Source organism: Amblyraja radiata, unplaced genomic scaffold, assembly GCF_010909765.2.
Source record: "Amblyraja radiata isolate CabotCenter1 unplaced genomic scaffold, sAmbRad1.1.pri scaffold_491_ctg1, whole genome shotgun sequence".
Lineage (NCBI taxonomy): Eukaryota > Metazoa > Chordata > Chondrichthyes > Rajiformes > Rajidae > Amblyraja > Amblyraja radiata.
The window spans coordinates 382-25,000 of record NW_022630566.1 but is presented as its reverse complement, the minus strand read 5'-3'; the positions used below and the strand labels follow the sequence as shown (position 1 = coordinate 25,000).

Here is a 24,619-nt window from a genome sequence, read left to right as displayed (position 1 = left end):
CCCCCCCCCCCCCCCCCCCCCAACCTGGTTCTCCATTGCAGGCTGCTCTGGAAGGTTAGATCGCATGGGATCCAAGGAGAGGTAGCTGAATGGATGGAAAATTGGCTCCTTGGAAGGAAGCAGAGGGTGATGGTGGAAGGTTGCTTCTCGGACTGGACTAGTGGCGCGCCTCAGGGTTGGCTGCTGGGCCCATTACTGTTTGCCATCTACATCAATGATTTGGATGAGAACATACAGGGCAAGATTAACAAGTTTGCAAGGGTTATTCGAAGTTGTTCACAACGCTGGGTTGTAATAAAAGTGGGCGGTTTTGCAGATAGTGAAGATGGTTGTGAAAGATTGCAGCAGGATCTGGATCGATTGGCCAGTTGGGCTGAGGAATAGTTGATGGAATTTAATACAGAGTTGTTGCATTTGGGAATGTCTAACCAGGGCCGGACCTATACAGTGAATGGTCGGCCTCTGGGGAGTGTTGTAGAGCAGAGGGATCTAGGAGTACAGGTGGACACAAAACGCTGGAGTAACTCAGTGGGTGAGGCAGCATCTCTGGAGAGAAGCAATGGGCAACGTTTCAGGTCGAGACCCTTCTGCAGACTAATACAGGAATACTTGCAGGGTTCCTTGAAGGTGGAGTCGCAGGTAGATAGAGTGGTCAAAAAGGCTTTTAGCACATTGGCCTTCATTAGTCAGTGTATTGAGTATAGAAGTTGGGAGGTCATGTTGCAGTTGTATAAGACATTGGTGAGACCGCATTTAGAATATTGTGTTCAGTTCTGGGCACCGTGTTATAGGAAAGATATTGTCAAGCTTGAAACTGTTCAGAAAAGATTTACGAAGATGTTGCCAGGACTAGAGGGTGTGAGCTACAGGGACTGGTCGAGTAGGCCCGGTCTCTATTCCTTGGAGCGCAGGAGGATGAGGGGAGATCTTGTAGATGTGTACAAAATCATGAGAGGAATAGATCAGGTAGATGCACAGAGTCTCTTGCCCAGAGTAGGGGAATCGACGACCAAAGGTTTAAGGTGAAAGGGAAAAGATTTAATAGGAATCTGAGGGGTAACTTTCTCACACAAAGGGTGGTGGGTGAATGGAACGAGCTGCCAGAGGAGGTAGTTGAGGCTGGGACTATCGTACAGTTTAAGAACCATTTAGACATGGACGGGACAGGTTTAGAGGGATAGGGGCCAACAGCGGGCAGGTGGGACTAGTATAGATGGGACATGTGGGTCTGTTTCCATTCTGTAAGAGTGGATGTGGAGAGGAAGTCCCCACCATTGGGAGCGTCTACGACAGGGGCCATAGCAGAATAAAAGGACGTTCCTTTAGAAAGGAGATGAGGAGGAATTTCTTGAGTCAGAGGGTGGGGAATCTGTGGAATTCTTTGCCACAGACGGCTGTGGAGGCCACAAGTCAGTGGATATTTTTAAAGCGGAGATTGACAGATTCTTGATTAGTGCGGGTGTCAGGGGTTACGGGGAGAAGGCAGGAGAATGGGCTTGAGAGGGAAAGATAGATCAGCCATGATTGAATGACGGAGTAGACCAGATGGACCGAATGGCCTAATTCTTCTCCTATGACCCATTAAACGTATGGTATGCCTCTTTCATGGGCCGTGGCTTTGAGTTGTAGAGTCAGGCAGCCATGATGCAGCTTTATAGGACGACACAGCTGTTTGTGAGTTCAGTTCAGTTTAGTTTATTGTCACGTGTACCGAGGTACAGTGAAAAGCTTCTGTTGCGTGCTAACCAGTCAGCGGAAAGACAATACATGATTACAATCGAGCCGTCCACAGTGTACAGATACATGATATCGGAAATAACGTGAATAACATTTAGTGCAAGGTAAAGCCAGTAAAGTCGGATGAAAGATAGTGTGAGGGTCACCATGGAGGGTCCAGCATTTTACGTCCAAGTTCGGTGTACACCAGCATCTGCAGTTCCTTCCTACACACAAACACCTCTCCCCCCTCTCTGTTGCTCCCTCTGCTCCTTGCCTTCCCTCAATCCCAACCGACCCAAGCAGTCGTTCCAGGTGCGACAAAGGTTCACCTGTATCTCCTCCAACCTCATCTACTGCATCCGCTGCTCTAGATGTCAGCTGATTTACATCGGTGAGACTAAGCGGAGGTTGGGCGACCGTTTCGCCGAACACCTCCGCTCAGTCCGCAATAACCTACCTGAACTCCCGGTGGCTCAGCACTTCAACTCCCCCTCCCATTCCCAATCCGACCTCTCTGCCCTGGGTCTCCTCCATTGCCAGAGTGAGCAACACCGGAAATTGGAGGAACAGCACCTCATATTCCGTCTGGGGACCTTGCGTCCGGATGGCATTAACGTTGAATTCTCCCAATTTTGCTAGCCCTTGCTGTCTCCTCCCCTTCCTTAACCCTCTAGCTGTCTCCTCCCACCCTCCCATCCTGCCGCCCTCGGGCTCCTCCTCCTCCTCCTCCTCCTCCTCCCCTTTTCCTTCCTTCTCCCCCCCACCCCCCATCAGTCTGAAGAAGGGTTTCGGCCCGAAACGTCGCCTATTTCCTTCGCTCCATAGATGCTGCTGCACCCGCTGAGTTCCCCCAGCAATTTTGTGAATCCTTACCCTTCCTCCCTCCACCTCTGCCTCCCTCCCCTCGTTCACCCCCTCCCTTCCTGTCTCCCCCCGGTGAAAGAGAAGGCAGCCCACTCTCTCTGTCTTGTGTTGGTCCTTTATTATATCTGAGTGGCTCCATTGAAACCCAACTGGACGGTCAAACCATTGCCCGCGTTCCTGATCCCATCCTGACGCAAACCCAGACTTCCTGGGGGACCATTTTGCCACGCAAATATAATATGCGTAGATATTGTAGATAGTTCTTCATCTTGCAAGCTGCATCTCTCTCTAGCCAAGGACCCGGCTCCACACAGAGTCGATGGAGGATCTGGGAATTGGTAACGGATGCTAATCTTACAATGGGGCTGTTTCTCTGCCGTAGTGTTACGCCAAGATTCTAACTCCATTGATGGGGCTGAGGGGAGGTTTACTTTGGTTTAATTTAATTTAGTTTAGTTTAGTTTAGTTTACTGGGCAGTGGGCAGGTGCTATAGACCTGCACGGGAAGGTAGACGCTCCCGCCCCCACGAGTCTCAGGTAGATGGGGATCGTCAGCCTGGGAAGGCAGTCCATCTAGGAGAGGGGAAACTCTGATTTAGAACCTCCGCTGACTTGTGGCCACATCCAGCCGTGGAGTAAACCTCAAGGAAATCTGGAGTCGGATCCCCTAAGGCAGTTTGTCGTTGTTTACAACCTCACTCTGGCAGCTCCTGCGACAACGCTGGTGCCAAACTGTAACGGCCCTGCTGTTCCTTTAGATCGATCAGCAATGTGGAGAGGGGGGGATGTGCTGCATGGGCAACAGCCTGTCTGTCCTCCATATGTCATCGCCCAGGCTTGCATCCGACCAGGATGCATCACCCATGGGTTTAAGAAGGAACTGCAGATGCTGGAAAATCGAAGGTACACAAAAATGCTGGAGAAACTCAGCGGGTGCAGCAGCATCTATGGAGCGAAGGAAATAGGCAACGTTTCGGGCCGAAACCCTTCTTCAGACTGATGGGGAGAAGAAAGGAAAAAGGAGGAGGAGCCCGAGGGCTGAGGGAGAGATAGGAAGGGGAGGAGACAGCAAGGGCTAACAAAATTGGGAGAATTCAATGTTCATGCCCCCGGGATGCAGACTCCCCAAGCGGAATATGAGGTGCTGTTCCTCCAATTTCCGGTGGTGCTCGCTCTGGCCATGGAGGAGACCCAGGACAGAGAGGTCGGATGGGGAATGGGAGGGGGAGTTGAAGTGCTGAGCCACCGGGAGGTCAGGTTGGTTAAAGCGGACTGAGCGGAGGTGTTCGGCGAAACGATCGCCAAGCCTCCGTTTGGTCTCGCCGATGTAGAGCAGCTGACATCTAGAGCAGCGGATGCAATAGATGAGGTTGGAGGAGATGCAGGTGAACCACTGTCGCACCTGGAACGACTGCTTGGGTCCTTGAATGGAGTCGAGGGGGGAGGTAAAGTGACAAGTGTATCACCCATGGTCAGTCATGACCGAGGGGAGCCTAATAAGTATAGTTCAATTCAGTTTAGTTCAGTTTAGTTTTAGTTTAGTTTTAGTTTTGTTTAGTTTAATTAAGTTTATTTTAGTTTAGTTTTGAGATACAGCGTGGAAACAGGCCCTTTGGCCCACTGAGTCAGGCAGAATCTCGGGAGAACATGGACAGCTGACGTTTCGGGTCGGGATCCTTCTTCAGGCTGAGAGTCAGGGGGTAGAGAGACCAGAGGTATGGAAGGGTAGGTGTGAAACTGACAGATCAAAGCAGGCGATGCTCAAAGAGAGCAAACTCAATGCTTGCATTTATTTCAAGAGAGCTTGTGTACAAAAATAGGGATGTAATTTGGAATATTGTGAGCAATTTTGGGCCCCATATCTGAGGAAGGATGTGCTGGCTCTGGAGAGGGTCCAGAGGTGGTTCACAAGAATGATCCCAGGAATGAGTGGGTTAACCTATGATGAGCGTTTGTCGGCACTGGGCCTGGAGTTTAGAAGGATGAGGAGTCGCTGGAGTTTACAAGGATGAGGAGGGACCTCATTGAAACGTACAGAATAGTGAAAGGCCTGGATAGAGTGGATGTGGAGAGGATGTTTCCACTAGTGGGAGAGTCTAGGACCAGAGGGCACAGCCTCAGAATTAAAGGACGTTCTTTTGGGAAGAAGATGAGGAGAAATTTCTTTAGTCAGAGGGTGGTGATTCTGTGGAATTCTTTGTCACAAATGGCTGTGGAGGCAAAGTCGGTGGATATATTTAAGGCAGAGATAGATAGATTCTTGATTAGTGCGGGTGTCAGGGGTTATGGGGAGAAGGCAGGAGAATGGGGTTAGGAGGGAGAGATAGATCAGCCATGATTGAATGGCGGAGTAGACTTGATGGGGCAGAAATGGCCTAATTCCACTTATGACCTTGTGATCTTCTTCACACCCGACACGTCACCTATTCTTTCTCTCCAGAGATGCTGCCGGCCCCGCTGAGTTACTCCAGCATTTTGTGCCTGTTTAGGGTTAGAATGTTCAAAGCAGATCTGGGTCACATTAGTCTTTCTGCTCCTCCTCGATGAATCCCACCCGATCTCCACCTCCAACTATTTGTTTTGTTCCCCTCGATGCCAATCTCACTGTCCCTTAAACATATCTTGCTAATTGATCTCAACTGCACCATGACATGGGTAGCTCCATATCCTGGGGTGTAAACCTTCCCCACCATTCAATGGGTATTTTTAAGGCAGAGGTGGATAGATTCTTGATTAGTACGGGTGTCAGGGGTTATGGGGAGAAGGCAGGAGAATGGAGTTACGAGGGAGAGATAGATCAGCCATGATTGAATGGTGGAGTAGGCTTGATGGGCCGAATGGCCTAATTCTGCTCCTATCATGTATGACCATATGAAAATGTGGAACCTTTTCCCGTGGCAGTACGGCAGAGAATAGGGAGGGATAATAATAATAATACATTTTATTTATGGGCGCCTTTCAAGAGTCTCAAGGACACTCAAGGATAGTGGTGGGTAGTGGCAGTGGGACTCCAGAGGGGGTCCTTGTCTCTCTGGAGATGTGTGGGATGGGCAGGTGCTTCATGCCTCAGGGGGCTGAGACGTTGCCAGGCCCACGGGCGGTGTGGGGGAGGGGGGAACGCGACCCGCCACTAACCTGCTGTCTGGGCCCCGTACAGAAAATGGCGGAGAGCCTGGTGCTGAACATCGCGGCTGAGTTCAGCACCCTGCACCAGTTCCTCAACGAGGAGGAGCAGCAGATGAAGGGCAGGCTGAAGGAGGACGTGGAGCGCATCTCCCAGCAGCTGAGGGACAACTTGCGGAAGATCACGGAGAAGCGGGCCTCCATCGAGCACACCATCCTGGAGATCCAGCAGCGGCTGGACGTGCAGGAGACGGCTTTCCTGGCGGTAAGGTGGCACCCTGGTCGCTGCGGTCACCATAGTGGGCATCCTGGGCACTGCCAGGGCCCCCCCCCCCCCTTCACAACCTCACCGTCCCCCGCACTGTGGACTGGGCCGAGGGACTGGATCTCCTCCCCACCTTGCCAACCCATTGGGGCATCAATCACAGTGGGATCAAGCTTTGGGGGACTAATCACAGTGGGATCAGTCATTGGAGGACCAATCACAGTGGGATCCATCGCTGAGGGACCAATCACTGTGGGATCCATCGCTGAGGGACCAATCACAGTGGGATCAGTCATTGGGGGACCAATCACAGTGGGATCAGTCATTGGAGGACCAATCACAGTGGGATCCATCGCTGAGGGACCAATCACAGTGGGATCCATCGCTGAGGGACCAATCACAGTGGGATCAGTCATTGGAGGACCAATCACAGTGGGATCCATCGCTGAGGGACCAATCACAGTGGGATCCATCGCTGAGGGACCAATCACTGTGGGATCAATCGCTAGGGGACCAATCACAGTGGGATCAGTCGTTGGGGGACCAATCACAGTGGGATCAGTCACTGGGGGACCAATCACAGTGGGATCAGTCGCTGGGGGACAAATCACTGTGGGATCCATCGCTGGGGAACCAATCACAGTGGGATCAGTCACTGTGGGACCAATCACAGTAGGGTCAATCTTTGGGGACCAATCACAGTGGGATCAATCGCTGGGGGACCAATCACTGATGGATCTGTGGGACCAATCACAGTAGGATCAGTCATCGGGCGACCAATCACAGTGGGGTCAGTCATTGGGCGACCAATCACAGTGGTGTCAGTCATCGGGCGACCAATCACAGTGGGGTCAGTCGTTGGGGGACCAATCATAGTGGGATCCATCACTGGGGGACCAATCACAGTGGGATCCATCGCTGTGGGACCAATCACAGTGGGATCAGTCATTGGGGGACCAATCACAGTGGGATCAGTCGCTGGGGGACCAATCACTGTGGGATCCATCGCTGGGGAACCAATCACAGTGGGATCAGTCACTGTGGGACCAATCACAGTAGGGTCAATCTTTGGGGACCAATCACAGTGGGATCAATCGCTGGGGGACCAATCACTGATGGATCTGTGGGACCAATCACAGTGGGATCAGTCATCGGGCGACCAATCACAGTGGGGTCAGTCATCGGGCGACCAATCACAGTGGGGTCAGTCATCGGGTGACCAATCACAGTGGGGTCAGTCATTGGGGGACCAATCACAGTGGGATCCATCGCTGAGGGACCAATCACAGTGGGATCCATCGCTGAGGGACCAATCACAGTGGGATGTCGTTGGGGGACCAATCACAGTGGGATCCATCGCTGAGGGACCAATCACTGTGGGATCAATCGCTGGGGGACCAATCACAGTGGGATCAGTCGTTGGGGGACCAATCACAGTGGGATCAGTCGCTGGGGGACCAATCACAGTGGGATCAGTCGCTGGGGGACCAATCACTGTGGGATCCATCGCTGAGGGACCAATCACTGTGGGATCCATCGCTGGGGGACCAATCACTGTGGGATCCATCGCTGAGGGACCAATCACAGTGGGATCAGTCACTGGGGGACCAATCACAGTAGGGTCAATCTTTGGGGACCAATCACAGTGGGATCAGTCGCTGGGGGACCAATCACAGTGGGATCCATCGCTGAGGGACCAATCACAGTGGGATCAGTCACTGGGGGACCAATCACAGTGGGATCCATCGCTGAGGGACCAATCACTGATTTTTAATTATTTTTTTAAATTATACAAATACTTTTATTCAAAAAATAAAAATAAACATACAGAGTATTAACACAATCAAAGACTGCCTATGTTGACAGTTTACAAACAAACGATCATCAAATTAATATATCGCCAACATTGTCAACAAAGCAGTCGACCTCCCGCAGTGACCAGCGTTCACAGAAGGCCTCCACAGTCCCCGTGGACACCGCGTGTGTCTTCCCTCTCCAGGGTCACGTGGGCACGGGCGTGGGCCCGGAACAGGGGCAGGCAGCCAACCCTGGTGCAGCCACCGACTACCCGCTGCCTGGTCCCGCGAACGGCCATCTTGGACAGGCCCAGGAGCAGACCACAGGGAGATCCTCCCCTCCCCCTCCATCCCCCTCCATCCCCAGGGCAGCATGGGATCTACTCCCTGGCATTGCTGGGGGATCCACTCCCAGAGGGAATTTGTGGACCTGGCACCACTGTGGGATCCACTGGAAGAGAAACGTGGGACGTACCTGTTGATGTGGGATCCACTCCCAGAGCGACTGACAGGAACCACGCCCAGAGAGATCCGTGGGACCAATCCCTGACGTCACGGTGGGATCCACTCCCTGGGGTTAATATGAGATCATCTCCCTGGGGCCAGCGCGATCTACCCTCTGGGGGTCAACGTGGGGTCTACCAGAGAAAGGTGGGCTCACTGGAGTCAATGTGGGATCTACACCCTGTGGCTAATATGGGAGCTATCTACAGCTCAAGTGAGATTTACTCTTGTTAATATGGGATCGACTCTCTGGGGTCAGTAGGGGATCTAGGGGGATCAAAGTGGGATCTAATCTCTGGGGTGAACATGGGATCTACCTGGGGTCCATGTGGAATCTTCCTGGGTCAATGTGGGATCAACTATCTGAGGTTATTGTGGGATCTCCTCTCTGGGGATAATGGGAGATCTGTGGCAGAGTGTATTAGTTTGAGCTATTTGAATTAAGTCCTGTTGTGAAAGTTAAATTCATTGGCACATCTATTTATTCCCGTCCTAACATCGTATATGTTGGCCGTTCCCCCCCCACCGTGTTTGAGCTCCAGCGTTAGACCCACTATAAGCTGCTCCTCTCCCTAATAATCAGCAAAATTCCCGACACCACCACTGGCCTTCACCCAGATCCTGGTCCCTCCATGCTTGCAAACCACCGCCGCTGAAACGATAACTTCCTTTCTTTCTCTTTTCATGCTTCTCGCTTAAAGGATGTGAAATCCCTCATTGAACGGTAGGTGGATATCTTACAAAGTCCAGGTTTGTGTAGTCACTTAATTGGGCGGCACGTGGCGCAGCGGTGGAGTTGCTGCCTCTCAGACCCGGGTTCGACCCTCGCCTGCGTGGACTGTCTCCGTGTTCCTATCACGTTCCAAAGGCGTGCAGGGCTGCAGGTTAATTGGCTGCTGTAAATTGCCCCTAGTGTGTGTAGGATAGTGCTAGTGTGCGGGGATCGCTGGTCGGCGTGGACTCAGTGGGACGAAGGGGCCTGTTTCCACGCTGTACACAATACAATACACAATACAATTTATTGTCATTTGGACCCCGTTGAGGTCCAAACGAAATGTCGTTTCTGCAGCCATACATTACAAAACGAAAAAGACCCAAGACACAGCACAGTTTACACATACATCCATCACATCGCTGTGATGGAAGGCAAAAAAACTTATCTCTCCACTGCACTCCCCCCCCCCGATGTCAGAGTCAAAGTCGAAGCCCCCGGCGGGCGATGGCGATTGTCCCGCGGCCATTAAAGCCACGCCGGGTGATGCAAGGTCGCGCACCGGGTCTTGGTGTTAGAGCCCCCGGCGTGCGCTCGCAAAGTCCCGCGGCCATTCCAAGCCGATGGTAAGTACCCGCTCCAGGTGCTCTTCAACCCCGCAACTCGGGCAGGAGAAGTCGCCGTTGCGGAAGCCCCGAAAAGCGGTCACCCAGCAGGGACCCGCGGGCTCCCGGTGCCGCCGTCCGCCAGACCCGCGGTTGCAGCCTCCGAATCTCCGGGGGTCGGGTGGCAGCAACGTCCACCACAGCTCCACCCGCTCCGGACTCGGCCAGCCCCGCGACGGTGAGTAGTCGGCAGCTCCGCAGCTGGAACCCCAGGTCGTTCCTGCTGGAGGCCGCTCCACGTTGCCCAGCCCCAACGACAACGGAGACCCGACAAAGAAAAGGTCGGGTCTCCCGTGCAGGGGAAAGATTTTAAAGTTCCCCCCCCCCCCCACCCCCACCCCCCACACACATACCCCGACAAAAGAAAATAATAAAAACTACATAGAAACGAGACAAAAATAATAAAAAGACAGTCGGACTGCAGAGGCCGCTGCTGACGAGAGTCGCGCCGCCCACCGTCCCAATTTCCAAACTTGATGGATGATACAGCGTGGAAACAGGCCCCTCGTCTGTCGGAGTCCGTGCCGACCAGCGATCGCCCGTTCACACTAGTTCGATGTTATCCCACTTTCTCATCCACTCCCGACGCACTAGGGTGGCAATTTACAGAAGAAAATTAACCTACAAACCGGCACGCCTTTGGGATGTGGGAGGAAACCGGAGCACCCGGGGGAAACCCGCGCAGTTACAGGGAGAACGTAGATACTCCGTACAGTCAGCACCCGTAGTCAGGATCGAACCCGGGACTCTGGCGCTGTGAGGCATCAACTCTACCGCTGCGCCACCGTGCCGCTCAGACTGTTTGCTGGGTCATGTAGCTGAGTGTTTGTTGCCAGGGTTCTGCTCCACATGTGAGCTGGCTGTTCTGAGCCAAGTCAATCTTAGTTTAGTTCGGAGATACAGCGCGGAAACAGGCCCTTCGGCCCACCGCGCGTACGCCCCGACCAGCGATCCCCGCACACTTACACTATCCTTCACACACATAGAAACATAGAAACATAGAAATTAGGTGCAGGAGTAGGCCATTCGGCCCTTCGAGCCTGCACCGCCATTCAATATGATCATGGCTGATCATCCAACTCAGTATCCCGTACCTGCCTTCTCTCCATACCCTCTGATCCCCTTAGCCACAAGGGCCGCATCTAACTCCCTCTTAAATATAGCCAATGAACTGGCCTCGACTACCCTCTGTGGCAGAGAGTTCCAGAGATTCACCACTCTCTGTGTGAAAAAAGTTCTTCTCATCTCGGTTTTAAAGGATTTCCCCCTTATCCTTAAGCTGTGACCCCTTGTCCTGGACTTCCCCAACATCGGGAGCAATCTTCCTGCATCTAGCCTGTCCAACCCCTTAAGAATTTTGTAAGTTTCTATAAGATCCCCTCTCAATCTCCTAAATTCTAGAGAGTATAAACCAAGTCTATCCAGTCTTTCTTCATAAGACAGTCCTGACATCCCAGGAATCAGTCTGGTGAACCTTCTCTGCAATCCCTCTATGGCAATAATGTCCTTCCTCAGATTAGGAGACCAAAACTGTACGCAATACTCCAGGTGTGGTCTCACCAAGACCCTGTGCCACTGCAGTAGAACCTCCCTGCTCCTGTACTCAAATCCTTTTGCTATGAAAGCTAACATACCATTCGCTTTCTTCACTGCCTGCTGCACCTGCATGCCCACTTTCAATGACTGGTGTACCATGACACGCAGGTCTCGCTGCATCTCCCCTTTTCCTAGTCGGCCACCATTTAGATAATAGTCTGCTTTCCTGTTTTTGCCACCAAAATGGATAACCTCACATTTATCAACCTCACATCCGGGGACAATTTGCAATTTTAACGAAGCCAATTACCCTACAAACCCGCACGTCTTTGGAGTGTTGGAGGAAACCGGAGCACCCGGAGAAAACCCACGCAGGTCACGGGGAGAACGTGCAAACTCCGTACAGACAGCACCCGTGGTCAGGATGTAACCCGGGTCTCTGGCGCTGTGAGGCAGCAAGTCTACAATTCCTATCCTCTAGGAGGGAGATCCTGTTTAACTCTCACTACCGGCCTTGTGTTCTTTCCCTAGGTCGTATGTGAAGTTTAAAAAGCCTGCTGAGGTTCCGCTCAATCTTCTGCTGGGAGAGTTTGGCGGGCCGCTCCAACTCATCATCTGGAGACGTATGCTGAACATTATTAGCCCAGGTGAGGGAGTCCCGCTCACTACAACACACGGAGCCTGAGAGCCTCAGAGGCACAGAGTCTCTGGACATATTCCCCATCTATTCCTCTCATGATTTTATACACCTCCATAAGATTACTCCTCATCCCTCCTGCGCTCCAAGGAATCATAAAAGGACTGGACAGGCTAGATGCAGGAAATATGTTCCCAATGTTGGGCGAGTCCAGAACCAGGGGGCCACACACAGTCTTAGAATAAAGGGGAGGCCATTTAAGAATGAGATGAGAAAACACTTTTTCACCCAGAGAGTTGTGAATTGGTGCCACAGAGAGCAGTGGAGGCCCAATCACTGGATGGATTTAAGAGAGAGTTAGATAGAGCTCTAGGGGCTAGTGGAATCAAGATATATGGGGAGATGGCAGGCACGGGTTATTAATTGGGGACGATCAGCCATGATCACATTGAATGGCGGTGCTGGCTCGAAGGGCCGAATGGCCTCCTCCTACACCTATTTTCTCTGTTTCTATGAGTCATGGAGACAGAGATACATGGAGTCATTGTCATGCAGCTATTGAGATAGAGAGTCATAGAGACACACAGAGTGGAAACAGGCCCTTCGGCCCAATTTTCCCATGCCGACCAACATGTCCCATCTGCACCAGTCCCACCTGCCTGCGTTTGGCCCATATCCCTCCAAACCAGTCCTATCCATGTACCTGTCTAACTGTTTCTTAAACGTTGGGATAGTCCCAGCCTCAACTACCTCCTCTGACAGCTTGTTCCATACACCCACCACCCTTTGTGTGAAAAAGTTACCCCTCGGGTTCCTATTAAATCTAGCCCCCCCCACCCCCCACCTTAAACCTATGTCCTCTGATTCTCAATCCCCCTACTTTGGGTAAGAAACTGTCCATCTACCCGATCTATTCCTCTCATGATTTTATACACCTCTATAAGATCACCCCTCATCCTCCTGCGCTCCATGGAATAGAGACCCAGCCTGCTCAACCTCTCCCTGTAGCTCACACCCTCTAGTCCTGGCAACATCCTTGAAAATCATCCCTGTACCCTTTCCAGCTTGACAACGCCTTTCTAATAACATGGTGCCCAGAACTGAATACAATACTCTAAATGCAGTCACAAACGTCTTATACAACTGTAACATGACCTCCCTACTTCTATACTCAATACTCTTGTTATGTATTCGGGATGCTGAGCGCACTTGAATAAAGGCTCGGACACGGGAGTAATCTTACAAGCTTCTTTACTACAGGACGCCACCTTGAGTCTCTCCGCACATGCGTACTTGCACAACATATCACAAGACACTAATTACATATGCTAATTACATATGCTAATTATCACATACCTAACACTCCTCCCCCTTTAACTTGGAGGCCCGTAACACCATTTATATTACCTACATAATATTCCTCCCCCTTTAACTTGGAGGCAGGTAATACCATTTCTATTACATACACCTAACACTCCTCCCCTTTTAAGTCAATTTCACCTGTACGGTATATGCTCTTTGCCTACCCACCGTTGAATAATATACTGTTACACAATGGTATTATACTTAAACCAAATACATTACCCCTTGCTTTATGAGTTCTCATTTTCTGGTTCACGTATTTGTTTTGTTTTCCTCTTGGTAGGTGGGATCTGACCCATGGCTGCAGGTTTCCATTTTCTAGCAGCTTCCTCTGCTGTTCAGTTTCCCTTCTCTGCTTATTTATCTGCTCTTGGGATAGTCCCAGCCTCAACTACCTCCTCTGACAGCTTGTTCCATACACCCACCACCCTTTGTATAAAAAAGTTACCACTCGGGTTCCTATTAAATCTAGCCCCCCCCCACCTTAAACATATGTCCTCTGATTCTCAATCCCCCTACTTTTGGTAAGAAACTGTCCATCTACCCGATCTATCCCCCTACTTTGGGTAAGAAACTGTCCATCTACCCGATCTATTCCTCTCATGATGGGCTCATGAGATTCTGCAATGCCTAACCCTTTGTCCATTGCTCAGTGAAGGAGGCTCCATGCTGGATTATATTGAAGTGTCCTAATTGCAATCGGTCCTGCCTACTTTTTTCTTGACCGATCAGCCTTTAGACTTTTCTATTAGCAGCTTCTATTCATTGTCATACATTTATTCAACCTTTTCTTGCATCATTCAAGCCTTTTCTGTTGTTCATCTACTCGCCTTCTTAAGTCACCTTTCTGGTTCTTTATCAAGAAGTAGGATCTATATTGTCTTTGCAATGCAACACTGGTTTTCCTATATTGTGTCTTTTGTGTCGTTTAAGCCTTTTCTGTTGTTTATCTATTTGTCCACTTAACTCTTTCCGATACCAACTCATACGGAGTACTGACTGCACTTTTACAGTAGCTCTCTTTTGCTTAACCCCCTGCCTAACCATCATACTCTTGTAGGCAGTCTGAATGGTAATAGTTGCATCCCCCATTGACTGATATTGCACAAACTGGGAATGCCCTATTTTGCATGCTTTGTACCATCTCTGGATCAAAATGACTGCTTGTCGCACAGCTTTGTAGCGTGCCCTTAATCGGTAACCACAGTATGCAGCTTGCAGAGTGACTACAGCCGCCTTTTGCATCAAGAAATGCTTTCTTGTAATGCACATTCTTATGAATGACTTAATACGGCGCGCTGCCTTGATTTACTCTACCAATACTCTGCGGTATAAGGCCTGAATACAAATCACTGCTTTTCTCAAACTATCATACTGTCTCACTTGGACATCTCTTATCTGGCATGCACGGTATCGTTGCTGTACCGCAATGGCAGACCAGCGTAGTTTCTTAAAATACTGACGCTGTTTATGCATCTGATAATAAGTCTGTATGACCTTGCAGGGCCGGCCTCAGGGGGTGCGGGGCCCAATTGGGAACCATTTTGGTGAACCCCAGATTCCCAGCCAAGGTGTGTCAGCCCAGTTATTTAGTATATATTATGAAATTGTACACTAGGTGCTATGGATTCTACACTGTGTGAATGACTGACTAGCTACACTGGCTTCCAACATTTACCGTAGCTGCTAATTATGTGATTGGATGCAATGACCTCGGAGACAGCGGCTGATTGGACGGGAGGAGACCTATTTGTTGATTGGACGGGAATTTTAAGGCAAGCTGGTTGGTGATTGGATGCAACCCCCTTAGAGACAGCAGCCAAATAAAATTGTCACATCTGTAACAAAAATCGCTGGTCGGTGCCAACTCAGTGGACTATCTGGTTGTATCTCCAAACCAATCTGGTTGTATCAACCAGACTATCTGGTTGTATCTCCAAACTAATCTGGTTGTATCAACCAGACTATCTGGTTGTATCTCCAAACTAATCTGGTTGTATCAACCAGACTATCTGGTTGTATCTCCAAACTAAACAGTATAACATGCAGGTACATTCATTTAAAATTAAATTCAGTGATTATTTCACATGATTTCTCACTGTCTAAAGCTCAATATCTGACCAATTTCTTTTTAACACGTTTGGTCTGCCGTGAGCATTATTCTCTCCCAAACCAGTTCATATCTAGCAAACCCATCAACGAACCAGACAGCAGTTGGACGCAGTCATAGAAACATAGAAACAAGGTGCAGGAGTAGGCCATTTGGCCCTTCGAGCCTGCACCGCCATTCAATATGATCATGGCTGATCATCCAACTCAGTATCCCATCCCTGCCTTCTCTCCACACCCTCTGATCCCTTTAGCCACAAGGGCCACATCTAACTCCCTCTTAAATATAGCCAATGAACTGGCCTCAACTACATTCTGTGGCAGAGAATTCCAGAGATTCACCACTCTCTGTGTAAAAAACGTTTTTCTCATGTCAGTCCTAAAAGATTTCCCCCTTATCCTTAAACTGTGAGCCCTTGTTCTGGACTTCCCCAACATCGGGAACAATCTTCCTGCATCTAGCCTGTCCAACCCCTTAAGAATGTTGTAAGTTTCTATAAGATCCCCCCTCAATCTTCCAAATTCTAGCGAGTACAAGCCGAGTCTATCCAGTCTTTCTTCATATGAAAGTCCTGACATCCCAGGAATCAGTCTGGTGAACCTTCTCTGCACTCCCTCTATGGCAAGAATGTCTTTCCTCAGATTTGGAGACCAAAACTGTACGCAATACTCCAGGTGTGGTCTCACCAAGACCCTGTACAACTGCAGTACAACCTCCCTGCTCCTATACTCAAATCCTTTTGCTATGAATGCTAACATACCATTCGCTTTCTTCACTGCCTGCTGCACCTGCATGCCTACTTTCAATGACTGGTGTACCATGACACCCAGGTCTCGTTGCATCGCCCCTTTTCCTAATCGGCCACCATTCAGATAATAGTCTACTTTCCTGTTTTTGCCACCAAAGTGGATAACCTCACATTTATCCACATTATACTGCATCTGCCATGCATTTGCCCACTCACCCAGCCTATCCAAGTCACCTTGCAGCCTCCAAGTTTAGAGGGGTTTAAACGGTGTAGAGATGTTTAGAGGGCTTCAGATGGGTTCAGGTGTGTTTAGAAGTGTTTAGAGGGGAATAGAGGGGGCTAGAGGGGGTTTAGAAGTGTTCAGAGGGTCCCAGAGGGGTTTAGAGACGTTATAAGCCCCCCCATGAGAAATTGTATTTCTCTGAAATTGAAGAGTGACATAAAGCTGGAGTAACTCAGCAGGACAGGCAGCGCAGCGACTCTGGAGAGAAGACCCTTCTTCAGACTAAACTGAACTCTCGTCGGTGAGAGTACTTGTGATTGGCTGAAGAAGGGTCTCGACCAGAAACGCAACCCTCTCCCCAGAGCCCCTGCCCGTCCCCCTGAGCCACCTTCAACTTCAGAGCCAAACAATAAACACAGTGCTGGAGGAACTCAGCGGGCAAAGCGGCTGCCTCACCCGCTGAGTTTCTCCAGCATTTTTGTCTACCGCTAAACGTCGATGATTCCGGGAATGCTGATGCGACAGGGTGATAGAGAGGGAGTGGGAGAGCTAGAGGGAGACAATATGGGGAGCGGGAGAGAGAGAGAGCGAAAGACAGAGAGACACGACGTGGGTCGGTAGGTGAATGACTAACCTGCACACCAAGAAGAAGCCCCTTCTCGCGGTCCGGGGCCCTCACTCATGATGAGGAGTTTAAAGAAATTCTCAATGTGTCATCGATCCACATTCCTCAGTAAATGTAATTGTGTTTTAAACAAGTTTTATTGACGCCGTGTGAATTTTATTCAAAGGAACATGACGTTATTAATACTCATTCAAAACACAATAACATTTACTGAGGAATGTGGATGGATGCAGATTAATGACATTGTATAACAACTTGTTAACTACTTCATGTTAAGAAGTGCTAACAGTACGAGTTAACAAATCGTTTGTGTCTGATGGCCGTGCAGCGGTTGTTATACATGTTCGTTTAAAAAAAAAATTCGGATGGCGAATTAAAAAAAAAATCTTTATTTAACAAAGAGAAATCGTATTTACGTACGAAATACGGAACATTAGTGCGGGGCCCCCATTAGGAGCAATCGGTCAAATCGGCTTAAGGCCAGCCCTGTGACCTTGGCAGATTTATGCATGCACTGCAGTTGCTTTCGAACAAGCATTGCTCGGTAGGCTGCCTGAAGCAGTACAACACTGCTGCGTACCTTCATGTAAGTTTTGCGATCACTTACCATTTGAAGGTGTGCCCTATAATGGGTTTGCACTATTATAGCTGCTAATCTCATTGCCTTGTATTGACGGTATACTCTATGCATTCTAAATGCTGCTTGTATTTCCGTTGCTGCCTTCTGTTTGTTCCGGATCTCTCTCCGTACCTTCATACCCCTAAATGCAGCTTGAATAACTAGAGTTGCCCTTTGAATGGCAATTTTCCTTTGTCTTTGACTCCTTTTCCTTTGCCTTTTACCTTTGGCCTTTTCCCTTTGCACTTGACTTTGGTCCCTTTGGACTTGACTTGTGTCCCTTTGGACTTGACTTGTGTCCCTTTGCACTTGACTTTGGTCCCTTTGCACTTGACCTTGGTCCCTTTGCACTTGACCTTGGTCCCTTTGCACTTGACCATTGTCCTTTTGCACTTGACCTTTGTCCTTTTGCACTTGACCTTTGTCCTTTTGCACTTGACCTTTGTCCTTTTGCACTTGACCTTTGTCCTTTTGCACTTGACCATGGTCCCTTTGCACTTGACCCATGTCCTTTTGCACTTGACCTTTGTCCTTTTGTACTTGACCTTGGTCCCTTTGCACTGGACCCATGTCCTTTTGCACTTGACCTTTGTCCTTTTGCACTTGACCTTTGTCCTTCTGCACTTGACCTTTGTCCACTGAGGGACTCCCTACCTTCTTTAGTTCAGGCTCCTTGCCTCTGGATGCCCTTGGAGGTTTTGGCGAGAAATGAGCCATTAATACCTCCTCGTACGTTTTATCCGTGGGCGCTGCTGGCAGCAGTAACGTACGTAAGGTATGATAACCCTCTCTTCCTATGCCTAATATGAACCATGCTCTCTTCTTCTCCTCTGTAGTGATATAATTAGAAATGAACGAAACCTCCAAGACTTCAGTCCATTTCTCAAAATTGCACCCAGATTCCAACTGGGGCCACTTTCCTACAATTGAAGTAGCCGTGTTACACTGTTGCTATTCAGGTACACTACGTTCTGTTCTCTCACACAGTGTTCTCTGCACTGGACTTATTTATTTTACATTCTAAGAGATTATCCAGCTCACTGACTATTACTTAATCTTATAATAATAGATTTATAGTAATAACCAACATTTCAGGTTAACGCCAACTAGAACATTTTAAACCATATTCCTTCTATGCACACAGATTTACTTAAATTATTGATAACAGTGACCCATACATTAAATCCAAACAGCCATGCTTTAACTGTGACAATGCGGACTTTTATTATGAAGGCTTTCACTGCTCCAGCTTGCTGCTTGTGGACTCCGATGCCTTCTTAACCTCTCCAGCCGTCCCCACCGGTAACTTTTGCTGTGGGCCTCACCGGACTTCCACTGCTGCTTTCAGGCTGGCTTTTGCTGGCCCGCTTGCCTGCTGACCTTCCTCTCCACCACTGCTCTGCCGACTTGCCTGCCCGCTGTCTCCACAGCCCTCCCGGCTGCTACTGGACCCGCTGCACGGGCTCGTCGCTGGCTCCCGTGGTCACCCTGCGCAAGGTGAAGGTGAAGGTGAGTCGCTGCTCTTCTGCTGCTGGTCCCCGCTGCTCCAAGCGCCGGGACTGTGCCTCTCAGCTTTCTCAGCCTTCTCCCCTCTCGGCCGTCTCCCGCGACCGGGCTTTCCCTGCTTCACTCCCCCGACTGGGCTGACACTGCTCCCGACCGGGCTGCAGTGTTTGAGTGCTGTGTCCCGCTTGTCTCGCGCGGACCCACTCTTCGCTCGGGGCCGGACTTCCTTTCACGTCCGGGCTTTCCCCGCTCTCGGCCGTCCTCCGCGACCGGGCTTTCACGGCTCTTGGCTTCTCTCCGCTTCTCTCGCGGGCCTGTCCGCTTTTCTGCTCACAGTCGGGCTGACTCTGATCCTGACCGGGCCTTCTTTACTTTCTTCCCCCACCGGGCTGACTGTTCCCGGTTGGGCTGAAGACTCAGCCTCTGTCGGTGGCTCTCTGGACCTGTCCGTGGCCTACATGGTACGAGGCCCTCACCCGACGTCTGTGGCTGCTACTGGGGCTGGCCGTGGGCTACACGGTCCTCTTCCGTCGGTGCTTCTCAGGACCTGTCCGTGGCCTTCACGGTACTAGGCCCCCACCCGACGTCTGTGGCTGCTACTGGGGCTGGCCGTGGGCTACACGGTCCTCTTCCGTCGGTGGCTCTCTGGACCAGTCCGTGGCCTTCACGGTACTAGGCCCCCACCTGACATCTGGGGCTGGCCGTGGGCTACACGGTCCTCTTCCGTCGGTGGCTCTCTGGACCTGTCCGTGGCCTTCATGGTACTAGGCCCCCACCCGACGTCTGTGGCGGGGACCACGAGCCCTCACGCGACGTTTGAGGTTCAAACGACGGACGTTTAACTGCCTTGCTTGTTTTCCGTCGCTCTTCCCTGAGCTATTGCTTCCCGTTCCTACCGTTTTTCTTTTCTTTTTCTTTTTTCCTTTTGATGCCAATTCAAAACCATTTGGCGCCAAATCGTTAGGCTTCGTGCTGTTCCACTTTGTTTCCAAATACACTTCTTTTTTTTTTTTAACTTTGTTTTTGATTCTTCTTGCTGGCCTTGTTCTTACCTTCGTTCTTTTATCCTCGTCGCCAATTGTTATGTATTCGGGATGCTTAGCACACTTGAATAAAGGCTCGGACACGGGAGTAATCTTACAAGCTTCTTTACTACAGAACGCCACCTTGAGTCTCCCCGCACATGCGTACTTGCACAACATATGACAAGACACTCATTACATATGCTAATTATCACATACCTAACAACTCTGGCTGATGAAGGCCTAAGTGCCAAAGCCTTTTTGACCACCCCATCTCACTGCGACTCGACCTTCAAGGAACCATGCACCTGCACCCCTAGATCCCTCTGCTCTCCAACACTACCCAGAGGCCGACCATTCACTGTGTAGGTCCTGCCCTTGTTAGACGGCCCAAAATACAACACCTCACATTTCTCTGTATTAAATTCCATCAACCATTCCTCAGCCCACATGGCCAATCGATCCAGATCCTGCTGCAATCTTTCACAACCATCTTCACTATCTGCAAAACCGCCCACTTTTATTACAACCCAGCGTTATGAATAACTTCAAGTAACCCTTGCAAACTTGCTAATCTTGCCCTGTATGTTCTCATCCAAATCATTGATGTAGAAGGTAAGGGGCTGGGTTTGAGGCCTGGGTTTGGGGCCTGGGTTTGGGGCCTTGGAGTGAGGCCTGAGGCCTGATTGGTGCCTTGGAGTGAAGCCTGAGGCTCGAAACCTGGGTTAGGGGCCTGGGAGTGAGGCCTAGGTTTGAGGCCTGGACGTGAAGACAGGGGCCTGGGCGTGAAACCAGAGGCCTGGGGGTGAAGCCAGAGACCTGGGCATGAAGCCAGAGGACTGGGGGGTGAAGCCTAAGGCCTTGGAACAGAGTTTGAGACCTGGGTTTGGGGCCTGGGAGTGAAGCCTGAGGCTTGAAGCCTGGGTTAGGGGCCTGGGAGTGAGGCCTAGGTTTGAGGCCTGGACGTGAAGACAGGGGCCTGGGCGTGAAGCCAGAGGCCTGGGGGTGAAGCCAGAGACCTGGGCGCGAATCCAGAGGCCTGGGGGTGAAGCCAGAGGCCTGGGGATGAAGCCAGAGGCCTGGGGGGGGGGGGGTGAAGCCTAAGGCCTGGGGGTGAAGCCAGAGACCTGGGCGTGAAGCCAGAGGACTGGAGGGGTGAAGCCTAAGGCCTGGGGCCAGAGTTTGAGACCTGGGTTTGGGGCCTGGGAGTGAAGCCTGAGGCTTGAAGCCTGGGTTAGGGACCTGGGAGTAAGGCCTAGGTTTGAGGCCTGGGCGTTAAGACGGGGCCTGGGCATGAAGCCAGAGGCCTGGGGGTGAAGCCAGAGGACTGGGGGGTGAAGCCTAAGGCCTGGGGCCATAGTTTGAGACCTGGGTTTGGGGCCAGGGAGTGAAGCCTGCAGCCTGGGCCTGTACTAACCTCTCTCTCCCCCCCCTCTCTCCCCCAGTGCCTGCAGCCCTGACGCTGGAGCCCAGCAACGGCCCACCCTGAGCTGCTTCTGTCGACCGACCTGTGCGGCGTGTGCCTGGGGGACACGTGGCGGGAGGTGCCGAACAACCCGGAGCGCTTCGACGACTGCGTGAGCGTGCTGTCGACGCAGGGCTTCTCGTCGGGCCGCCATTACTGGCAGGTGGAGGTGGGCGGGAAGACCATGTGGGACGTGGGGCTGTGCCGCGAGTCGGTCAGCCGCAAGGGCAGCATCATCCTCTCCCCGGATGACGGCTTCTGGACCATCTGGCTGCGCAACGGCAGCGAGTACGAGGCCCTGTCCACCCCCTCGGCCCTGCTCTCCCTGCCCGCACGGCCCACCACCATCGGGGTCTTCCTGGACTATGACGGGGGCCACGTCTCCTTCTACAATGCTGACGACATGTCCCTCATCTACACCTTCTCCGACACCTTCAGCGAGAGACTCTTCCCCTACTTCAGCCCCGGAGAGAGCGACGGGGGAAAGAACGCACAGCCCCTGCGCCTCTGCGGCCTACGTCTGTAGGCCTCGGGTATTTTTCACAGCAGAGATGAACTAACACCCCCCAACCCCCCTCACCGGTGCGGATATTTTCATGCAGTACTTTGTAAAGGACTTCCTTTTCTTCCCCCCCCCTTTCCCCTCCCCTTTCCCCTCCCTCTTTCACTTTCCCTTTCCCTTTCCCTTTCCCTTTCCCTTCCCCTTCCCCTTCCCCTTCCCCTTTCCACTTTCCCTACCACCAAGAGGATGCAGGGATGGTGATTTATCTCTGGGACAGACTGGTGTGGGACTGGGGAGTAGGCCTTGGACGGGGCTGTGTAGGCCCGTGACTGGGGTCTGGGGCCTGTGTAGGCCCGTGACTGGGGTCTGGGGCCTGTGTAGGCCTGGGGCTGGGGTCTGGGGCCTGTGTGGGACTGGGCTTTGGGGCCTATGTGGGTCTGTGTGGGACTGGGGTCTGGGGCTTGCGTGGGCCTGTGTAGGTCTGGGACTGGGGCCTGTTTGGGCCTGTATAGGCCTGGGACTGGGGTCTGAGGCCTGTGTGGGCCTGGGATTGAGGTGTGGGCCTGGGATTGGGGAGAGGGCCTGAGACTGGGTTGTGAGGCCAGAGTGTGCCTGTGTGGGCCTGGGACTGGGCTATGGAGACTGTCAGAGTTGTGATTACATCAGTGGAAATACAGCGGTTCTTCGCCCTTGACTGTCACTCCCTTCGTAGGAATAAAAGCGTAGACTATTTTCGAAATGGGGAGAGAATCCAGAAATCGGAGGTGCAAAGGGACTTGGGAATGCTGGTACAGGATTCCCAAAAAGTTAATTTGCAAATCGAATCGGTGGTAAATAAGGCAAACTCAATGCTAGCATTTATTTCAAGAGGGCTAGAATACATAAACAGGGATGTAACGCTGAGGCTCTATAAGGCGCTGGTCAGGCCGCATTTGAAGTATTGTGAGCAGTTTTGGGCCCCATATCTGAGGAAGGATGTGCTGGCTCTGGGGAGGGTCCAGAGGAGGTTTACGGGAATGATCCCAGGAATGAGTGCGTTAACCTATGATGAGCGTTTGACGGCACTGGGCCTGTACTCGCTGGAGTTTAGAAGGATGAAGGGGGTGGAGGATGCCTCATTGAAACTGAACAGTCCTCTCATTAGCTATAAGCTGATGTAATGGAGATGTGTGAGGTACATCTTTCACACACAGAGAGTGATGGGGGCCGAATGGCCTAATTCTGCTCCCATCACTTAATGCCTCATGTGGAGGGTGGAAGTATATAGCCCTTGCAGGCTGTTCACCCCCTTCTTCATCGACTCAGCCTTGTTCCACTGTCCTCCGGTTCAATTTTACCTCTTTTATGCCTCGTGGTCACCTTCCCCTCAGCCGACAACGAACCATTCCACATTTCCTTGATCGGCGTCTGCTTTGATCAGTCCTTTTCACACCTCACCATTCCGCATCTCGTCTCCCTCTCATATCCGTTCTAAATGACCTACCCCTTATTCTTAAACCGTGGCCCCTGGTTCTGGGCTCCCCCAACATCGGGAACATGTTTCCTGCCTCTAGCGTGTCCAAACCCTTAATAATCTTCTATGTTTCAATAAGAGTCCCTCTCATCCTTCTAAACTCCATAGTATACAAGCCCAGTCGCTCCATTCTTTCAACATATGACAGTCCCGCCAATCCCGGGAATTAACCTTGTAAACCTACGCTGCACTCCCTCAATAGCAAGAATGTCCTTCCTCAAATTTGGAGGCCAAAACTGCACACAATACTCCAGGTGTGGTCTCACTAGGGCTCTGTACAACTGCAGAAGGACCTCTTTGCTCCTATCCTATACAGAGTTTGTACGTTCTCCCCGTGGCCTGCGTGGGTGTTCTCCGAGATCTTCGGTTTTCCTCCCACACTCCAAAGACATACAGGTTTTGTAGGTTAATTGGCTTTGGTATAAAACGTAAATTGCCCTAGTGTATGCCGGATAGTGTTAGTGTGCGGGGATCGCTGGTCGGTGCAGACTCGGTGGGCCGAAGGGCCTGTTTCTGCGCTGTATCTCTAACCTAAACTAAAGTTGGTGTGCTCGGCCTCAGGAGAGAGGGATTGGGGCCGAAGACAAACACAAAAAGCTGGAGTAACTCAGCGGGACAGGCAGCATCTCTGGAGAACAGAAATGGGTGACGTTTCGGGTCGAGACCCTTCTTCAGACTGAGAGTCAGGGGGGAGGGAAACCGAGAGATACAGATGGTACTTAGGACAAATAAACAAGGAATGACCAAAGAATGTGGAGCCCACAATGGTCCATTGTTGGCCTGTGGGATAGGTGCTAACAACAGCGGAAGCCAACAGGACAACAATGAAACTAGTACGACAACTAGGGTTGGTGAGGGGATGGAGAGAGAGGGAAAGCAAGGGCTACTTGAAGTTAGAGAAGTCAATGTTCATACCGCTGGGGTGTAAACTACCCCAAGCGAAATATGAGGTGCTGTTCCTCCAATTAGTGCTGGGCCTCACTCTGACAGTGGAGGAGGCCCAGGACAGAAAGGTCAGTGTGGGAATGGGAGGGGGAGTTGAAGTGTTGAGCGCAGATTGGGAGCGCAGGGAGCTGGAATAGGCTCGAAGGGCCGAACAGCCA

General features: G+C 51.2%; 1 protein-coding gene across 1 annotated transcript; it reads left to right on the top strand.

Moving 5' to 3' along the window:
• The first annotated feature begins 5,743 nt into the window (after positions 1-5,743).
• On the top strand, positions 5,744-22,146 carry LOC116970047 (zinc-binding protein A33-like). The gene is made up of 6 exons (XM_033016776.1): positions 5,744-5,971; positions 8,973-8,995; positions 11,716-11,831; positions 18,857-19,017; positions 19,179-19,416; positions 21,510-22,146. Exons 1-6 carry the CDS (start codon positions 5,744-5,746, stop codon positions 22,025-22,027), a joined length of 1,284 nt encoding a protein of 427 aa, XP_032872667.1. The 3' UTR covers positions 22,028-22,146.
• The last annotated feature ends 2,473 nt before the right edge of the window (positions 22,147-24,619 follow it).

Bases quoted from the DNA above. Each gene is read 5' to 3' on its own strand.
- LOC116970047 (XM_033016776.1), top strand. From the start codon at position 5,744: ATGGCGGAGAGCCTGGTGCTGAACATCGCGGCTGAGTTCAGCACCCTG. The intron at 5,972-8,972 runs GTAAGGTGGCAC...TCTCGCTTAAAG, and splicing joins AGGAGACGGCTTTCCTGGCG to GATGTGAAATCCCTCATTGA. The intron at 19,018-19,178 runs GTGAGTCGCTGC...ACCGGGCTGCAG, and splicing joins TGCGCAAGGTGAAGGTGAAG to TGTTTGAGTGCTGTGTCCCG.